The sequence below is a fragment of the Trachypithecus francoisi genome, unplaced genomic scaffold, assembly GCF_009764315.1.
Source record: "Trachypithecus francoisi isolate TF-2019V2 unplaced genomic scaffold, Tfra_2.0 Lachesis_group13, whole genome shotgun sequence".
NCBI classification, from domain to species: domain Eukaryota; kingdom Metazoa; phylum Chordata; class Mammalia; order Primates; family Cercopithecidae; genus Trachypithecus; species Trachypithecus francoisi.
Genome location: NW_022681458.1, coordinates 70,548,867 through 70,569,560, shown reverse-complemented (window position 1 = coordinate 70,569,560; position 20,694 = coordinate 70,548,867). Strand labels below are relative to the sequence as shown.

Below are 20,694 nucleotides of genomic sequence, written 5' to 3'. Positions count from 1 at the left end.
GGAAACAGTGGTGGCCAAGCAAGATGAGGCATTTGCCCTCTTGCAATTTACTGTCCTAATCTAGGTACCTTGGTAATCTAGTATATACCCGAGAACAGCCAAATATTAACACATGGCACAAACACTGTTCTTTTGAAACTGTGAAATTATTCAGAGAAAAATATCTTAAGCAATAAATTAAAATGATAAGGGAGCTGTTAATGACACACAGATAGCATCCAGAGATAGCTATGTGATGACCTTTCTGGCCGCAAAGTCCCAGAAGCTGGAAGCTGGGACCACCCAGCTCCCATCTGCTCCTGCATTCCTACTCCAGCCTCTGAGCTTAATTTGGCTCCCAGGCCAGGGAAATGTAAGGACTACGGATCCAGAGCTTTGTGGCTCTGCATTAATAGAAGTGTTTACTGCTGGCCCAGTTGTGACCTTTTATCTTACTTGTAGCAAGTGACCATTTAGGCCATATTTCACCACGTCCTGCTTGCCATCCCAGTTCCAGGAATATATTCCCCATCTTACGTCTCTAACCCTGGCATTTGCTCATTACTGCTTCCTTTCCCCACTAATCTATTAGTTATCTGAGCTTGGGACTATCTTGCCTGAATTTCCGCACTGCCAGTCCCGTGGCTGGATTCTCACTTCCTGTGTTCACACTTCTCTCAGGAAGACCATCTGCCTAGATCTGATGCTAGATTCATGCTTGCTACAGCCTGCCCACTCACACCACAAATGTCTTCCTGTTGTCTCCAGAAAATATGTAGGAGATGGAATCAACAAATGTGGGGGATATGAAATTTGAAATAGGATGATTTTGAAGATTGTGGCTTGGTTGACTGATGGTTTCATCAGTGAGGTTGGAAACAGGGGAGGAGGAACAGGCTTGTTAGGAAAGGTGACAACTCAGTTTTAGACATGTAGAATTTGAGAAGCCTGCAGGATCTCCAGGAGATATCCAGTGGAGAGTTGGATGCACGGCTTGGGAACTCAGGAAATGGTGTTACATTTGTGCGAATATTTCTCTGTGCATGTGTGCACACACACACACATTCAAGCATATCCACAAACAACATTTTAAGAACTAAAATTCTGGCTGGGTGCGGTGGCTCACGCCTGTAATCCCAGCACTTTGGGAGGCCGAGGTGGGCGGATCACGAGGTCAGGAGATCGAGACCATCCTGGCTAACATGGTGAAACCCCATCTCGACTAAAAATACGACAAAAAAAAAAAAATTAGCCAGGTGTGGTGGCGGGTGCCAGTAGTCCCAGCTACTCAGGAGGCTGACGCAGGAGAACGGCTTGAACCCCCTCCCCCGATCCCGCCACTGCACTCCAGCCTGGGTGACACAGCGAGACTCCATCTCAAAAACAAAACAAAACAAAACAACCCTAAAATTCTGCCAGTGATCAAGATTTCTATATTTCTATACTTACGTATAGCTGGAAAGATCACCGAGCAAACCACAGCTCTTTTCTCATTATGCAAATCTGTGCATGTTGTTAATCAACAGCTCTCCATAATTAGAAGCTCATTTCAACATTAATGTTGAAAGTCTTAACCACTCTTAAATTTATCTAAAGTCAGTAAGGTCAAATGTTGAATAAATATTTATTCAATGAGGAGTATTACAGGTCAATGCTTCTAGCCTGAAAATTAATCAATCTGGGTCTGGTTTGGGCTTTACATAGGGTTTGTGGTTGTTTAAATACATTCTACCTGCCAATTAGCAATTTTTATTTTACATTCCCACATTCAAAAGATGATATATTGAATAGTCAAGAGGAATTAAAAATATAATACAATATTTTATTCTACCATAAGAAACTAAATCAATACAAGGAACTCTGGTGAAGAAAGAGTATCCCCCTACCACATTTTGGGGGTATATGCTCCTTTAACGGGGCACTCATAATTCCCATTATAGTTAATGGGAGCTGTGTGTGTGTGTGTTATCAAGAGCACAGGCTCACCATCTCTATCAGAAAATGATTCCTTTTGTGTTGATCTCCTAGCTGTGTTTTCATTCTGCCTTTTAAAACCATTACATCTAACGGAGTTTTTTTTAGTGCATTATCAGTAACTTTAAGAAGCCATCATTATGTTCTCTCTCTTAACCACATAATAGGGGGTAGGAAAGTGAGAGTGCAGTATATACACCATGCTGAGTAGAAGGAACTTGCCTTGAATTTGTGAGCCCCTCAGCCTATTTTCTGTAATGCTCAGTGGTGAATCACTCTTAAGTGCTCCATCATTCACTAGGATATGTGCTTCATGCCAAAGGTTACCAGATTACAAAAGTATTCTAGGCTCAGAAGGGACTCATAATTCACCATCACCTTATTTTGACACTAAGAGAGAAAATATGTGCATCAAGACAAGTAGAGGTAATAATGAAAAAAAAAACCTATATTAAGTTAACAATGCAGCAAACACTGCAAAGGGAAAAATACAGACTAGAACAATAATAAGGATAATAGAAAAGTAATGCTGTTAAATTATCAGAGACTTGCTGGTCAGCTCGTGAACACTCCCCTGAGTGAAGATAGTTTCTTAAAGAGCTTCTCTTAGACATGAGAGGAAATGGGAAAGTCAAGGTAGTTTCCAAAGTTGGAAGAAAATATTTTCTTATGCCAATGTTTCTAAAAGCGTCAAATACATTTCCCGAAGGTGAAGTGGAAATATTTACAAAAAAATTAAAAACACAGTGACTCAGAAAGAGCTGTTAACATGCGAAGAACGAACAATCTTAAGATTCCACAGGCAATCTGGTAGAAACCTTGTGAAGTTAACCAAGGTGAAATCTTAGAGGGCCTCTGACCAAAATGTGGAAAAAATAATAACGATCCAATATTTATGAAAAGGTCCTGGAAATATGTTCTTTGCACGGTAAGAAGGTCACAAGAATGTGTGCATTAAATTTTACATGTCATTTTAGCAAAGTTATAAACCAATCAAGTGACATTTACACAAGAACACTGAAAGTATAATTACCAGAAAGTTTCATGCATTGCTGTGGAGCCACAACTTCTTTTCCCAACATAATTTCATTAAAAACTTGTATGATGAGGATGTATATAACAAGGTTGTCAACAAATGGCTATAGATGCTCTAGCTGATTACTTGGGACGTACTAGAGTTCCTGGAATATTTTGAGATGCCTGAACTGCTGGGTAGCAGAATACATTTTTAACCCCTTCAAATTCCTTCCTCTTCCAATTTGGTGTTTGCTACATCTTTTTGATGTTTTATACATTTGTTTAAGTCCCATGGTTTAATAGCTACTTTTTTCTTAATTATTTTTTGAATGTAACATACATACAATAAAAAGGACCCATGTTGAGGGTAGAGGTCAATGAATGTTTTACCGATATGTAAACGTGTATAACCCCCACCAGATGAAGAAATGAAACATTCCCAGCACCACAGAAGCCTCCCCATGTCCCTTGCCATCAATATCCCTATACCTCAATAGCCACCATTCTGACATTTCATTAGTTTTACCTGCTTTTGCATTCTATGTAAATGAAATCCTGCATTATGTCAATATATTAATGGTATTAAAATTTTGCAAACATTGCCATATTGAACTCAAATGTAAATCCAGATATGAATTTGTTCAACAAATTCATCTGTATATATTTCAACCCTCTCCTACAAACCATTATAAGAATGTTTAAAATGCAAATTCTCCCTTTCGAAAACACCCTGCAGCACATATGCTTATTAGGATTCCTCCCCAGCCCTTCCAACTTAAAAAGTAGGAAGACATAGTGGTTTGAACTATGTAATGTCCAGGGCACAGTCTTATTCTTTTTTTTTTTTTTTTTTTTGAGACGGAGTCTCGCTCTGTCGCCGGGGCTGGAGTGCAGTGGCTGGATCTCAGCTCATTGCAAGCTCCACCTCCCGGGTTCACGCCATTCTCCTGCCTCAGCCTCCTGAGTAGCTGGGACTACAGGCGCCCGCCACCTCGCCCGGCTAGTTTTTTGTATTTTTTAGTAGAGACGGGGTTTCACCATGTTAGCCAGGATGGTCTCGATCTCCTGACCTCGTGATCCGCCCGTCTCGGCCTCCCAAAGTGCTGGGATTACAGGCTTGAGCCACCGCACTCGGCCGGTACAGTCTTTCTAATCAGTGCTGATAATGCGTTTCTTCAAAAAAGTGTTAAAAATAAAACAACAAAAACATGGGGGATTTTTAGTTACATATTTTATATCTTAAAACATTTTTTAAATTTTATTTATTTATTTAAGCAACAGGATGTCACTCTGTCACCCAGACTGGAGTGCAATGGTGTGATTATAGCTCACTGCAGCCTCAAATGCCTGGATTCAAGCAATCCTCCTGCCCTCAGCCTCCCAAGTCGCTGGGCCTACAGGTGAGTGCCATCATACCTAATTTTTAAATTTTTTATAGAAATGGGGTTTTGCCATCTTGCCCAGTCTGGTCTCAAACTCCTGCACTCAAGTGATCCTTCCACCTTGGCCTCCCAAAGTGCTGGGATTACAGGCAAGAGCCACTGTACTCACCTAAAAGCTATATTATCCAGGCAGCATATTTAGTGGTTTTCAGTGGGAAGGGGTATCTAGTCTGTTTTACTGCTGTAGAAGTCTCACATAATCTTAACATCTCTCCACTCCATCTGCTTTTCTTAATTCTCACTGATGATGCAATAGTTCATGCATTTATAAATGCTGGCTCTACCCAAAAGTCTTCCAGTTGCATTCCCTGCTTCCAGTCTCTACCTCACCTCTTTTCTCCACCTCTCATCCCTCTAGGCAAGCTGTATCAATAAGGGTCTCAACAAGAAACAGAATTCACAAGATAGTTCATATGAAAATACTTTAATGAAAGGACGAGTTACAGAGGGGTGAGCAGGTAGTAAGGGAACAAACAAGAGATGATGAGGCACTCAGAGACTAGCTACAGAGGAGGTGTTCAAGAGATAAAAGGAGAACATAAAATCACCAGAGAGCCTGGGGAAAACTAGAGCCATGGAGAAAGAGCCATCTGGCAGGTACTACAGTCATGAAGGAATTGAAGCTGTTGCCGGACATGTGACACTCAAAGAAGGAAGGAGCAAGGAAGAGATGCCCCAATTTCCCTTTCTACCCACCTTCTGATATCCTTGCCTTGGCCTCTTTATGTCCAATTACAAGGCAGTCCTTAGAGAAACTGAGGTCAACCCTTAGAGGCATAGAGCTTAGCAGAGAAGGGCAGGAAATGAATCTGGGGGGCAAAGAAAATAACCAGCATGTTAGTCTTTCTCCAGACTACTTTGAAAGGTCAGCTACCTAAAATGCAAACCTTTTCATACCATGCACCTGCTTAAAATCTATCAGTGGATTTACATAATCTGTAGGACTAAATCTAAACTGGGATGTGCGACTTTGCCCCTGCTTATGGCTTCATTCCTCAGTTCCTGTCTTAGCCTATGGCCATTGTGAATTATTTCCAGATTCACCAGCATTCTATGCTCTCACACCTCTGTCCTTTGTCCATATTCTTTTCTCTTCTCAAGGCACCTTTCTGAATCTTCTCCGCCTGGCTAACTTCTTCTACTCAGCCTCTGAGAATCAAAGACTTAGCTCTAGAATCACCTCCTTCCAGAATTTTCCTGAAAAGTTTTTCCAGGTGTTTCTATGACTTCCTTACCTAATCCCATCATTACAGAGATGCTCCTTGAGTTATGTCCTGATAAACCCATTTTAAGTCGAAAATATATGTTGAAAATGCATTTTACTCTAATAAGCCCATTGTAATGAGAAAAAAAAATCATAAGTTAAACTATCAGTCAGGAACCATCCATAATTAGTTGAGTGAGTGTCCTGTCTTTCTCCCTTGAGAAGAAGGATGTGCAGTTTTTTTCTTTTTTTTTCAGGCGGGGTCTTGCTCTGTCTCCCAGGCTGGAATGCAATTGTGCAATCTCAGCTCACTGTAACTTCCGCCTCCTAGGCGCAAGCCATCCTCCTGCCTCAGCCTCGTGAGTAGCTGGGACTACAGGCACACGCCACACACCCTGCTAATTTTTCTATTTTTCGTACAGACGAGGTTTCACCATGTTGCCCAGGTTGGTCTCTAACTCCTGAACTCAGGTGATCTGCCTGCCTCGGCCTCCCAAAGTGTGGGATTACATGTGTGAGCCACCGCGCCTGGTCCATTTTAGCTCTTAATACAGCACCCATCACCATTCCTGGCACATGGTAGGCAATCAATAATATATTTTTTCAAATTAATAAATGAAAACTAAATATTAGGAAAGAAGTAAGAAAATAACATAGCTATAAAGCTCTTTGAATGTTAGGTTATTGGGAAAAGCTGTGGAAAGCCAAGGATTTTTTTCTCAAATTCATTTTTAGAATTTTTTTTTCTATACAAAAGGCCACAGATAATACAGAGAAAGGTAAGAAAAAGACCACAAACCCAAGGACTTGGAATTTGAATCATAAAGGTTCATTCTAGACTTGGGCAATATCTACAACTTCTAGAACAATCAGTTTTCTTTAACATTAGGAAAGATATTGCCTTGATGTTAGTTAAAGCTAACTCCTGCCAAATAATGCTTTAAATTATTTAAACTTTAAAAAGGTGTATCAACGCATACATTGCTGGTAAATTCAGTTCCAGTAACTTTTGTTTTCTTTATATGTTAAAAATCTAACTGTGGAAAACATTCTAGCTTGGTTGGAGAGTCTAATAGTACAAAATGCTTTATTTCCTAAAATTCTTTGAGAGAAAACCAAAATGCTACCACACTGCAACAAAATACTGAAGAATTATTTGCTATGTTGGTTGACATATTTTTATTTAGATTTTGCCTAAGATGCCACATGAAGCCTCTATAAGACATTTTTTCCCTAAAACTTACATACGTATGTACATATATATATATGTTTTACATCCTAAAAAGTCTACTTCGTGTCTTCACCAAATGTGCAGCAGTGTGATTCACAGGTTCACCACTGGAAAATAGCCCTTCTTAAAATTCCGCCAATGTTGGGTCAAAGATCTTACACTACAGCACATACTACACTGTGAGCACGGATCAACAGACGAAAATATAGAGAAGCTTCTCGACGGAAGAAAGCCTTGGAGTTGGAAACCTAAAGGAGGGGACACACTACATGTCCCAGCACACCTTGCAACGCCCAGCGACCGCAATTCCCAGAATGCACTGCTCGTCGCACGCAGATTTTCCTTGTTGCCGGGGCTTGTAGTTCTTCCTGGTCGTGTCAGTTTGTAAGGCAAGGGCGGTAGTTGGATTCCTGGCCCGAGGATATTAGGCGTAGTTTTCCAGTTTTTGGCAAAGCGGAAATACTTAAGGCCCCTGGGTTTGCTGGGTTCTTTGTTTTATCTACCGGCTTCTCCTTTACGACAGGTAAGTCACGGAGGAGCTATCATTCCTTGTAGCAGGGCCCCACCTTTTATTTCTGGGAGCGACCTCGTTCTGGTGAGTGTATTTGTCCCTAAGCTCTCGCCGTAGCAGCCGCCGCCCATCCCTCTTTGTGTGCTTTGGAAAGCTGCGGAGCTGGTGGTGGCTGCAGTTGGTGTTGGGGGCTTAGGCGAGAGACGTTACCGGGAAGTTGCAGGCGGGAGGATTCTTCGTTATCCAGTCACCTGGCAGGTGGGTTGACTGTTGTTCCCCAAGGCCTCCCCGCCTGTGTTCCACGTCGCAATTCGAAGGGCGGCTTGGCAGTTCCTGCTGACAGCCCCGCCCGGCCCGGCTTTGGGGAGGAAAGGCGGGGAGACCCGGGTGCGGTGACTCTTGGCGGCGCGGCGAGAGGAGTCCACTCTTTTCCCTTCTCGACCCTCCAAAGGCGGCCTAGGGAGCCTTGAGGCTTGTCCGGCGCCCACTGGCTTCTCCCGGACTCCCTGCCCTGGACCGCGCCCTCCTGGCGGTGACCCCAGGGGAGAAAGTGATTACTTTTCGCCTTGCCCCATTTTACAAATTAAGGCCATCTCTACTTGCCTTGATAGTGTCGCCCCACACCGTCAGTGTGATGGAAAGTCCCCGAACACGGAGGTTCTAGCACACAACTCTAGAGTCTCTCTTCTCTTGAGTTTTAAGAACGTGAACATGTCAGTCATGGAGGAAGGCTCTGGCTTCTGTAAGGATGAAAGGATTGGTCAGCTATAGTTCAGCTGGTCAAGACTTTGTTGTTGGGCTTTAACTAAAAATGCGCTTGTTTTAATATCAGTTAGTGTTGGTATATCTATTTTACAGTTGACGTTGAACAAAGCATAATATGCCTAGCATAGCATACAATTAGGTATGGAAGTTCTCTTCAGCCGTTTGGATGGAGCTGTTTAGAGGTGTAGAAAGGGTGGAGTAAGAAACACGGTCTCTTGCTTTTAGTTTGTTCAAACAAATATTGTGTATATATTTCAGGGTCTGCCATGTCAACTTTTCATCCTTTTCGTATGGTTGAAAATTGTCAGTTCGCTTGCCAGTCTTAATGGAGTTTAGTAGCTGAAATTTACTTTATCCATTTGTTAGTGGGTGAATTTCTCCTCTTGACTGACTTACCTTTATTCAGATTTAACAATTGTGCTTTTTAAGAGATTTCCCCTAACCTCTGAGAATACAAAACTGTCAGAGGTTATTCTCCTAGTTTTCTTGATCTAAAGCATTTAATACTTCACTTGTACAGAGGCATTGAAAGAGATTGATCATTAGGCAATAAGTCAATCCTGTGGAAAAGGTAACGAGTTCCTGGCTCCTGCCTTATGCTCAGCTGCTAGGCTACTTTAAGAAAAAAAATCCTAATTCATTGCTTCTTCCTAAAGCTCAAGCTGAAGTAGTGTTTATGCAATTGGTTTTTGAAGCTCAGTTTGTAATTCTATCTACCGTATCTATTATTGATTAGCCATTGTCAATTGTAATGTTACGATCCTTCTGCCGGATGTTGTGAAGACGACAAAAATAACTAAAAAACAGTCCCTGATTTCAAGTACGTTACAATCTAATAGGGAACATTTCAGGTATATCCACAAATAATTGTACTAAAAGTGCCATCACAAGATATAGGTAAGGTGTTGTTGTGGAGAAATACAAAGTCATTTGATTTGATAGCTAATGATGGTGACTCCGGCATTTTGCTTGTCTTTAGTATTACTACAGCACTTTTAGAACTTACAGAAATTTTCAGTTTGACTTCCTATTGTTTTTTATCAAGTTTCTGTGAATGCAGTAGAATGGGTAATAGTTTTGATCCCTGTCATATAGCTTAAGAGCTTCTAACTGCCAAACGTTGTCCTCTGTTTTAAGAGCCAGTTTTGACCTTTATCTTGGGTATCTACTATATTGTCATCAAAAAGTTTGAGACATTGTGTATGCAAACATTAAAGTGCTTACTATGGGCTAGCTACTATGCTCTGCTCTAGGTAATGTTATATATATTTGTTTATACATTTTTAAAGTCTTAGTAATAATATATATGCTTCCTTTATTTTATTTTTTAAAAGTTTATTTTTTAGAGACACTCTGCTGCCTAAGCTGGAGTGCTTTGGCATGATCACGGCTCACTGCAGCCTTGGCTTCCTGGGCTCCAGCAATCCTTCCAAGTAGTTGGGACTACAGGCACATGCCACCATGCCCCCCCTAATTTTTCATTTTTCTTGCCTTTTTTTTTTTTTTGTAGAGACGGGGTCTTGCTGTGTTGCCCAGGCTGGTCTCAAACTCATGGCCTGAAAGCAGTCCTCCCACTTTAGCCTCCCAAAGTAAGCTACTGCCCAGCCCCATTATTTTAAAAGTAAGATTTTTGTGCTCTTTTGAGATAGCATTGAACTATATGGCCTTTTGGGACAGTTCTCTTCTTGGAACACTAGTTTTTTCAACTGTACTGCTTTTACTAATGTAACGATTACGTGTTTCTAAGGTCACAAACATGTCAGACAAAAGTGAATTAAAGGCTGAGTTGGAACGTAAGAAGCAGCGACTGGCCCAAATCAGAGAGGAAAAGAAGAGAAAAGAAGAAGAAAGGAAAAAAAAAGAAGTATGTTTCATTTTTTTTCTTAAACAACATAAAGTAATTGTGTTTTATTTCACATATTTATATATTTACATATAGATTGGTGCAAAAGTAATCGTGGTTAAAAGTAATGGCAAAAACTGCAGTTACTTTTGCACAAACCTAATAATTTCAGGATACTTAAAAATCTAGCAGTTCTGACTGCAGACATAGCACTATAAGTGAATCTTGAAAGAAGCAAGATATGTGAAAATGACAAAACTGATAAAATATGATTTTTAAAAACAATTTCATATAGATTGATGCATTTCTGAAATTTGATTTATAAAAGTTCAGTTTACATATTTAGTCTTCTGGGAATATATTATAAAGTAAGGTGCATCTGTATTTTTTTTTGTTTTGGGGTTTTTTTTTTTTTTTTTTGAGACAGCGTCTCACTGTGTCACTCAGACTGGAGTGCAGTGGTGTGATCACAACTCACTGCAGCCTCAATCTCCCCTGACTCAGGTAATCCTTCCACTTCAGCCTCTGGAGTAGCTGGGACTACAGGCACATGGCACATGTCACTATGCTAGGCTAATTTTTGTATTTTTTGTAGAGACAGGGTTTTGCCATGTTACCCAGGCTGGTCTCCAACTGCTGAGCTCAAACAGTCCTCCTGCCTCAGCCTCCCAAAGTGTTAGGATTACAGGCGTGAGCCACCACACTCAGCCAAGAGGTCTATATTATAATAGCTCCTAAATATGGTATGTATAGATATCATAACTTAGTTTGGACTTTGAATTTATCTGAATATTTTGCTATTCTGAACTGCTAATTTGTAAGAATGGATAATATTAATGGCAAATAAAATATACATAATAGATGATTTAATTGACTAAGGGATTTGTTCTTATCTCTTATGAGTTAGTCATTGAAATATTTTTACCGAGTAGTAGGTATGATGGTACCATAAAGGTGGACCAGGTACTTCTTTTGATTTTTTGTATCAGAAATACACATCATGTTATATACAGCAAATGTACGTTGACCCTGAGCTGGAGACATTTTACTTGTTCCTGCATTGAAATATACTTTTATCCCTGTGGAAACTCTTTAAACATATCTGTGTACTTTTACTGCAGATATGTTTTAAATAGCTAGTGTAAGGTACTTTTTCCTGTGTGTCTTTAGGACCAAGTTTTTATATATGGTAGCGTAAATAATAGCCAAGACTGCCAGAACGATCTCTTGGGGACTAAGAGAAAAATAAGTAGTAGAAAAGTTGAAGGTACAATTTATGTGCAGCTTTACTATGATGCTGTAAAGGCCTGTAATTGTAGAATTTGCTAGATTATTCTGCACCTTTCTGTGATACATTATAAGAGGGTTGGATCTTTACATTAGCTATTAGATGAAAAGCTGACTGGTAGAAGCATGATTCAGGTTGGCAGAGCTATTCCAAAAAAATGTTTATAGCCCTAAACATTTCTGTGCTGAGAGCAGATTTCAGTTTTGTTTTCTAATGATGGCCATAACTGGCAAAAGTGGCTTCTAAGGCATATCTATTGCATGATTTATACCTAATTTAAAGTTTATAAAACTATTGAGTCACACAGACCAATGGGAAAAAACAAAGTTTATAAAAATGTTATAAGAGATAACACAATGGTATTAAACTGTGAGTTTATTAATATATTTTTATCAACAGTGAAGCATCAGCTTGATACTACAACCTGTTTCATTATTTTGATTAATTTTTCTGATGACTTTTAAGTCAAAATGGTATAGAATGTTATGGCTAACAAAATTCACTCCAGACAATATCTGAGTAATAGTTGTCTAGTTGGCATAGGGATTTGAGATTTACATAAAAAAAACTTTTCCTTGGAAAGCTTACTTGAGATGTCTTGGATGATCTGAGAGTATTGAGGTTTATTTAGTTTAACCAGAAGATTGTGCTAAAACTATAAATGGCTGAGATAAAAGCTGGCAAAAATTTTCATAACAAAATGTTTTGTGCTATGCAAAAGTAAGTTTAATTTTACAAAACCCAATCCCAAATAAAATGAAGACATTATACAGAAGTCTGTGGTACTGTTTTTCAACAAATATTGTCATTTACTTAAAATTTATTACCTCTTAAATAATTACACTTTAATTTTTTCATTGTATGTGATATTGTATCCAACCTTTTGTGCCACTTGGGGAAAATTGTCTATTATTCCTGACCATAGACAGCAATTTCATACTGTAGATAATTTGAAGTTGACTGTACTTCTTGAGTGTATCTGTTAGGAGAATTTTTGTGGAAACTCCTTGATTACATATAAAATAGAGCAGTTTAGTACATATCATTTGGAGGTTATTTACTAGAACTCTGTTGAGAATGATTTTCATTTAATGACTATAAAAAAAACTTAACCTGTACTCAAAACTAAGTTCATGCCTTGAAAGTATACGGTGTTAGCGTATTATTTAAAACATTTTTGCAAATAAATGTTTCATACTGTATGTAAACATAAGTTTTTAACCTAAAAATTTTAGACTGATCAGAAGAAGGAAGCTGTTGCTCCTGTGCAAGAAGAATCGGATCTTGAAAAAAAAAGAAGAGAAGCTGAAGCATTGCTTCAAAGCATGGGGCTAACTCCAGAATCCCCCATTGGTAAGGTTAAGAATATATCCATTTATAAGAGATAGGCATAGATTCTGTTCAGCTCAGACATAGCTGAGTGGGTTGACTTGATATATTTTACATATTTTCCTTGTGTCTCTAAAATTATTAATCTTGTAATTTATTTGGAATTGTCTTTTTTCCAGATATGCTAGTACATGGTTTTTTTATTTGTTCAAAAGAGCTGCAAGAGTAATTATTAACATATACTGAACTACCAATTGACTTCTCTTATTAAATCAGTAATTTATTTCAACAAACATTTGTTAAGCAAGTTTTGTGTGCCATACTGTGTTAAGCTCAAAGATAACTGGGATTCCTGATCTGAACTCTATATTCCTTTCTGGAGATTAGAGAGAGATACAATCAAAATTACATTGTTAGTATGCAAAATATATTAATATTCAAAGGTACAGGATTGGAAGGATAAGCTTATAGCCTTCTGCTGTCAATGCTAATAAGGGAGATAATTTTGGTAGCTTATTTTGGCAGTGATTTGACTTAATCTTACTATTTTTCTGGGTTATTAATTTTGATAACTGTACTAGACTAAAAAAGCTGAAATAGTAGAGATACACAGGACAATCTAGTTACATATCAGGAATAAATGCTTACTTAAAATGATTCTGTGCTGGGTGCTGTTAATAGTATTTTAGTTTAACATGGCCTCTATCCTCTAGAGACCTAACATTTTAGGGCTAGTTTGTGGGCTAATTTTATCTAGTCCAGGGAACAAATACTGGAGATTGTAAATGCTCTATGCTTGTTGTGAAACTACAACATAACTGTCCTTAGAGCTGATATTTCTAAAAGGTTTCAAGTTGAAAAGGCTGGCTACTCTTATGGTCAGCTTAATTATTTCTTTCAGCTCCTTTTCTTTTCTTGTAGAATTTGAAGACTGGAGTATATTAATTTTATGTATTTATTCAATAAACTTATGTTGAATATGGAATTTTCAAAGTAAATGAATCAGAACACTTTTTTCTTGTAACTAAACCAAGTTGCTTGTTAGCCTTTGTTTGAGTTACCTTTTTTTCTGTGCATTGGCTTTAGTTTTTCTCCTATAGGATTTTTTTTTCTTTTATGTTCTTCTAAAGACTTTAGTTTCACTGAACTCACTTGTTCATATTTCTTTCTTTCTTTTTTTTTTTTTTTTTGAGACTGAGTCTCACTCTCTCTCCCAGGCTGGAGTGCAGTGGCACAATCTCAGCTCACTGTAACCGCTTCCTCCTGAGTTCAAGCAGTTCTGCCTCAGCCTCCTGAGTAGCTGGGACTACAGGCTTACGCCACCATGCCTGGCTAATTTTTGTACTTTTAGTAGAGACAGGGTTTCACCATATTGGCCAGGCTGGTCTCAAACTCCTGGCCTCATGATCTGCCCACCCCCAAAGTGTTCATATTTCCTAATTTATGGCTGGGTTAGTTCTTTGTGTTGCTATGAAGGAATACTGAGGTTGGTTAACTTATAAAGAAAAGAGGTGGCCGGGTGGGGTGGCTCACGCCTGTAATCCCAGCACTTTGGGAGGCTGACGTGGGCAGATCACCTGAGGTCGGGAGTTTGAGACTAGCCTGAGCAACACGGAGAAACCCCATCTCTACTAAAAATACAAAATTAGCCAGGCTTGGTGGCGCATGCCTATAATCCCAGCTACTCGGGAGGCTGAGGCAGGAGAATTCCTTGGACCCGGGAGGCAGAGGTTGTGGTAAGCGGAGATCTGGCCATTGTACTCCAGCTTGGGCAACAGGAGTGAAACACTGTCTCAAAACAAAAGAAAAGAGGATTAATTGGCTCATGGTTCTGCAAGCTTTATAGGAAGCACGGTGCTGACTTCTGGCGAGGCCTCAGGAAGCTTCTAATCATGGCAGAAGGCAAAGGGGTGTCAGCATGTCTCATGCAGTGAGCAAGAGCAAGAAGTGGGAGAAGGTGCCACACAGTTTTAAACAAAACCATGAGGGGTCCGCCCCCATGACCCAAACAACTCCCAGTAGACCCCGCTTCCAACACTGGGGATTATATCTCAACAAGAGATTTGGAGGGGATGTCCAAACTGTATCTATGGTCCAGCTCCATCATTAATTCTTGAAAGACCATTCTTTTTTTTTTTTTTTTTTTTTTTTTTTTTTTGAGACGGAGTCTCGCTCTGTCGCCCAGGCTGGAGTGCAGTGGCCGGATCTCAGCAGCTCACTGCAAGCTCCGCCTCCCGGGTTTACGCCATTCTCTCGCCTCAGCCTCCCGAGTAGCTGGGACTACAGGCGCTCGCCACCTCGCCGGCTAATTTTTTGTATATTTTAGTAGAGACGGGGTTTCACCGTGTTAGCCAGGATGGTCTCGATCTCCTGACCTCGTGATCCGCCCGTCTCGGCCTCCCAAAGTGCTGGGATTACAGGCTTGAGCCACCGCGCCCGGCCGAAAGACCATTCTTTAGGGTTTGTGTATGTGTCCCTTATTTGTCATATCTAATTCCATTCTCATTCCCACTAATGCATTAAGTGCCCGCTTTTGCAGTTTTTTTTTATTTGTTTTTCGTTTTTTGTTTTGTTTTTTGAGATGGAGCCTTGCCCTGTCGCCCAGACTGGAGTGCAGTGGCATGATCTCAGTTCACTGCAACCTTCACCTCCCGGGTTCAAGCGATTCTCCTGCCTCAGCCTCCCAAGTAGCTGGGATTACAGGCGCATGCCACCACACCTGGCTGATTTTTTGTGTCTTTAGTATAGATGGGCTTTCACCATGTTGGCCAGGCTGGTCTCGAATTCCTGACTTCGTGATCTGCCCTCTTCGGCCTCCCAAGATGTTTGGATTACAGTCGTTAGTCACCATGCCCGGCCCACTTTTGAATTTTTAACATACATCCTTCAGATTATCCTCTGTTTTTCGAGATTTCACATATCTGTGTATACACACTTTATATACATAAATGGCATAGTGCTGTGTGTCTTTTGTTTATTCCATGTTGCTATATACAAATTTAGTTATTTATTTCTAATATACTCTATCCTATTATGTACCACATTTTACTTATCCATTCCCCCAGTGCTATGCACTCAGTTTCCTTTTGTCTCTTTACTTTACCATCATAAACAACACTGCAAAAAATATATATTTTCTCCCTTGAGGACTGTGGAATACTTTCTCTGGGGTGTATGCCCAAGAATTGACTTGCTGTGTTATTGTATATAAGACTTAGCTTAATTAGGTTCTGCGTATCACTCTCCAGAATGGCTATAAAGTTTACCCTCCCACTACCAGTGCCTGAAAAAGTAACTGCTTTACCATATTCACGTCATGACCGGATGTTATCCAGCTTTCTAATTTTTGCTAACTTGATGAATATAAAGTGGTACATCGAAATGTTTTAATATACATTTATCTGATTACAGTGAGGTTGACCACCTCTTTATATATCTTTTAACCATTCAAGTTTTCCCTTCTGTGAATTGCATATTCATATCCTTCTCCCCATTTACTACGATTGAGGTTCTTTATCTTCTGATTTGTAGGCATTCTTTGTGTATTTTGTATATTTTAGGGAGGACTTTTGTCTGTTTTAGTCTTTTAAAAAACCCTTCTCCTAATCTGTTACCTGTTAACTGTTTATAGTATTCTTCATTGAACAGAATCCTTTATTTTGATATGGTCAAATCCTTCATTTTGATATGGTCAAATCTAGCAATTATAGGCTAAGTATTCCTAATTCAAAAATTCAGCATTCAGAATGCCCCAAAATCTGAAACATTTTAAGCACCAACATGACACTCAAAAGAAATACTGATTAGAGAATTTCAGATTTCAGATTTTTAAGTTAGGATACTGAACTGCTAGGTATAATGCAAATATTGCAAAATCCAAAATAATCTATCACCTTTGGTCCCAAGCGTTTTGGATAAGGGATACTCAACCTGTATGACCCTTTTTTGTGTGCTTTTGGTCTTTTTAAAAAGAAATCCTTTCCTATGTTGTGGATGCAAATATATTTTTCTGTGTTTTTCATATTAATTTTATAGTTGTACCCTTCACATGTAGATATTTGGGTTATATTTTTTTAAATATGAGGTAGGGATCCAACCTAATTTTTCTCTGTATAGTTAGCTAATTTTCTCAATGCCATTTATTAGTCTATCTTTCCCGCCCCACTGAAGTCTGGATGCCAACTTTGTCATACAGTAAATTCCCATATATTTATGGGCATTTCTGGGCTCTATTTTCACTATGAATCTATTTGCTTGATTCTACACAACCCAGTTTTAATTACTCTACCTTTGTGTTATATTCTAATATCTGGTATAGAAAATCATCCCCTGTGTTCCTTTTACAGAATAGTCCTAGGTTCACAAACATTTTTCTTCCCCTCAAGAAATTTGGTTTGTTTCCCTCTAGAGTGTTGCTGTACCATACATACATTGCATTGCTATATGTTTTTATTTTTTGAATTTTTATTACTATTTTTTGAGACAAGGTTTTGCTCTGTCACCTAGGCTGGAATGCAATGGTGCAACCATGTCTTGCTATAGCCTCAACCTCCCAGGCTCAAGCGATCCTCTCACCTCAGTCTCCTAAGTAGCTGGGACCATAGGTGCACACCACCATGCCCAACTAATTTTTTTTTTTTTTTTTTTTTTGTAGAGATGGGGTCTCACTGTGCTGCCAGGGCTGGCCTTGAACTCCTGGGCTCAAGCGATCCTTCTGCCTTGGCCTCCCAAGGTGCTGGGATTACAGGCATGAGCCACTATACCCTTCCTAATTTTAAAAAATCTAGAATATTCTCCACACACATACTACTTTTTGCCTCATGATATCTACTTGTTGAAGAGGGTGGGCCAATTGGTTTGTAGGCTGTCTCCCCTCCTGGGTTTGTCTGATGGCATTCTCACATTTAGCTTTTATCCCTTATATTTCCTTTGAACTGGAAGTTAGATTAAAAAGCTTGATTTTGATCTAATTCGAACTGTGCGTGGTGGTTCACACCTGTCATCCCATTGCTTTGGGAGACTGAGGTGGGTGGATCGCTTAAGCCCAGGAGTTCAAGACCAGCGTGGGCAATATGGCAAGACCCTGTCTCTACAAAAAAAAAAAATTAGCCAGGCGTGATAGCAGGCACTTATAGTCCCAGCTACTGTGGAGGTTGAGGTGGGAGGATCAATTGAATTTGCAAGGTTGAGGTGCTGTCCGTGATCGCACTACTCAACTCCAGCCTGGGAGACACAGCAAGACCCTATCTCAAAAAAAAGAAAAGAAAATTAGCTTGATTCACTTTAGGCTGAACTTTTTTGGCAAGAAAATCTCATAAGTGATGTTGTGTCCTTCATATTGTATCACATCAGTAGCACATCTCTCTGGCTATTGAGCGATGCTAAGCTTGATTATTGGGTTACAATTGTGATAAGCTGATCTCTCCATCATAATTACCCCCTTGTGACTAATAGGTAATATCTGAGGGTGATACTTGGGCACTATGTGACTATTCATTTCTTTATCAGCCTTTTATCTGATGGAATTAATACTCATTGACGATCCTCATCTAAGTTATTTAATTAGGAGTTGCAACATTGTTTTTGTAATTCTGCCATTCTTTCTGCATTTATTGGCTAAAGCTCTTCTGTAAAGGGGAGCGTTTCCTCAATAACTAGGGCTTTTTGGTTACCCTAAATGGTAGAAAAGCAGGAGACATGTTTACTTTTTTGCTTTAGTTACTAATAGTCACCTCCAGGCATGGCAGATGAGTTTCGCATGTATTTTATCTTTTTTTATTTATTTTTTTGAGACAGAGTTTCACTTTGTCACCCATGCTGGAGTGCAGTGGTGTGGTTTTGGCTCCCTGCAACCTCTGCCTCCCAGGCTTAAGCAATTCTCCCACCTCAACCACCCGAGTAGCTGGGACTACAGGAACGTGCTGCCACCACATCCAGCTAATTTTTGTATTTTTAGTAGAAACAGGGTCTCACAGGCTAGGCTCGGTGGCTCACGCCTGTAATCCCAGCACTTTGGGAGGCCGAGGCAGGTGGATCACGAGGTCAAGAGATCGAGACCATCCTGGCTAATGGTGAAACCCTGTCTCTACTAAAACTATAAAAAATTAGCTGGGCGTGGTGGCGGGCACCTGTAGTCCCAGCTACTCAGGAGGCTGAGGCAGAAGAATGGTGTGAACCCGGGAGGCGGAGCTTGCAGCGAGCAGAGATGGCACCACTGCACTCCAGCCTGAGCCACAGAGCGAGACTCCGTCTCGAGAAAAAAAAGAAAAAAGTTTAGCTAATACTTTATTGAGGGTTTTTTGTATATGTACTAATGAATGTAATTTGCCTTTGATTTTCTTGTACTGTCCATGTTCATTTTTCATCATGGTTATGGTTTTAAAATAAATTGGTCAGTTTTTGCTTTTGCTATTTTGTAGAATAATTTATAAAAGATGCCTGTTTCTTAAAAACTCGATAGATTTCCATTGTAGAACTGCCTTGGATTATGACTTTTTTCTACAGAGAGTAGAGAGCAGGGGTTATTCATTTGGAGTGTGTGTGTGTGTGTGTGTGTGTGTGTGTGTGTGTGTGTGTGTGTGTGTGGCGGCGGCGGGTGGGGGTGCAGTTTAGAGACAGGGTCTCAGTCTGTGGCCCAGACTGGAGTGCAGTGGTGTGATCTCAACTCACTGTAGCTTCAAACTCGTGGGCTCAAGTCCTTCTCCTGCCTAATCTCCTAAGTAGCTGGGACTACAGGCAGGTATCACCATGCCTGGCTAGTTTTTAAAAAATTTTTTGTAGAGATGGGGGTCTCGCTATGTTACCCAGGCTGGTTTCAAACTCCTGGCCTCAAGTGATCCTCCAGCCTTGGCCTCCCTAACTGCTCAAGTTTTTTAAATAGTTATAGTCTCTTCAGATTTTCTATTTCTTCTTATATCTGTTTTTTCTCCCCAAAATAACAATAAACATTTATTATCTCTCATAGTTTCTGCTGGTCAAGAATTTGGTAGCAGCTTAGCTAGGTAGTTCTGGCCTAGGTTTTCTCATTGGGTCAAAGTCAATATTTCAGTTAGAGCTTTAGTGATCTTAAGTCTTGACGGAGGCTCGAGAACTTGCTTTCATGGTGGTTCATTCACATGGCTGGCAAGTTGGTGTTGGTTGCTAGTGGGACAGCTGAGTTCCCATCCTTGTGGGCCACTCCACAGATCTACTGGAGTATCCTTGTAGCATGTTAGCTGGGTTCTCCCAGAGTGAACAGTCCAAGAGAAAAAGAGAGTCAGAAGAAAACTGTCCTTTTTATGACTCAGATTTGGAAGTCACAAAGCATCACCTTTGCCACATCTGTCCATTAGAAGAGAAACACTAAGTCCAGCCCACATTCACAGAGAATTTACCCATAAATCAGAGTCACAAATTTTTGAGGGATTTTCTGAGAGATTTCAACATTTTAAAAAATTGTAGCCTTATAGGTGATGAAAGGCATTTTCATAGAGTTTTAAGCAGGGTAGTGTCTTAGATGGGTCATTAAACCAAACTACTGTAGAGACTAAAGACTGACTTGTTTAATCGTAGCTATAACCAGCTTTCAATTATCCTACTTTGTTTGTTTGTTTTTTTGAGACGGAGTCTTGCTCTGTCACCCAGGCTGAAGTGCAGCGGTGCGATCTTGGCTCACTGCAAGCTCCGCCTCCCGGGTTCACGCCATTCTCCTGCCTCAGCCTCCCAAGTATCTGGGACTACAGGCGCCCGCCACCACGCCCGGCTAATTTTTTGTATTTTTAGTAGAGATGGGGTTTCACTGTGTTAGCCAGGATGGTCTCGATCTCCTGACCGCATACCTCGACCTCTCAAAGTGCTGGGATTATAGGCGTGAGCCACCGTGCCTAGCCAATTATCCTAGTTTTATAGCCTCTCTTAGGTGACTCTGATTTTTGAGAGTTGACTCTGAGAAAAGTTGGTTAAGATAAAAAATATGTCTTGATAAACCATTTGTAGCCAATAACAAACTGATTTTATCTTAATTGATTAGAACTCAAAAAAAAGCTTTTTGCTGGGAGTAAATATTGTAGTATTAGTATTTTATTTTTATATTTATCTTGAATGGGCGTGTTTAGACTATAAACTTTAGAAGA

General features: G+C 39.9%; 1 protein-coding gene across 11 annotated transcripts in view; it reads left to right on the top strand.

The window, feature by feature from the left end:
* Positions 1-6,788: 6,788 nt before the first annotated feature.
* Positions 6,789-20,694, top strand: part of DYNC1I2 (dynein cytoplasmic 1 intermediate chain 2) — a 63,552-nt gene continuing 49,646 nt past the window's right edge. For 6 of the 11 annotated variants that reach the window (XM_033231145.1, XM_033231140.1, XM_033231137.1 and 3 more), the window contains exons 1-4: positions 6,789-7,370; positions 7,476-7,616; positions 9,871-9,987; positions 12,490-12,607. In XM_033231145.1, coding sequence (XP_033087036.1) covers positions 9,880-9,987; positions 12,490-12,607 — 226 coding nt within the window. In that variant the 5' untranslated portion in view covers positions 6,789-7,370; positions 7,476-7,616; positions 9,871-9,879. The remainder of the gene's footprint in view (positions 7,371-7,475; positions 7,617-9,870; positions 9,988-12,489; positions 12,608-20,694) is intronic. The other 5 variants (XM_033231146.1, XM_033231141.1, XM_033231144.1 and 2 more) reach the window with 1 other exon arrangement.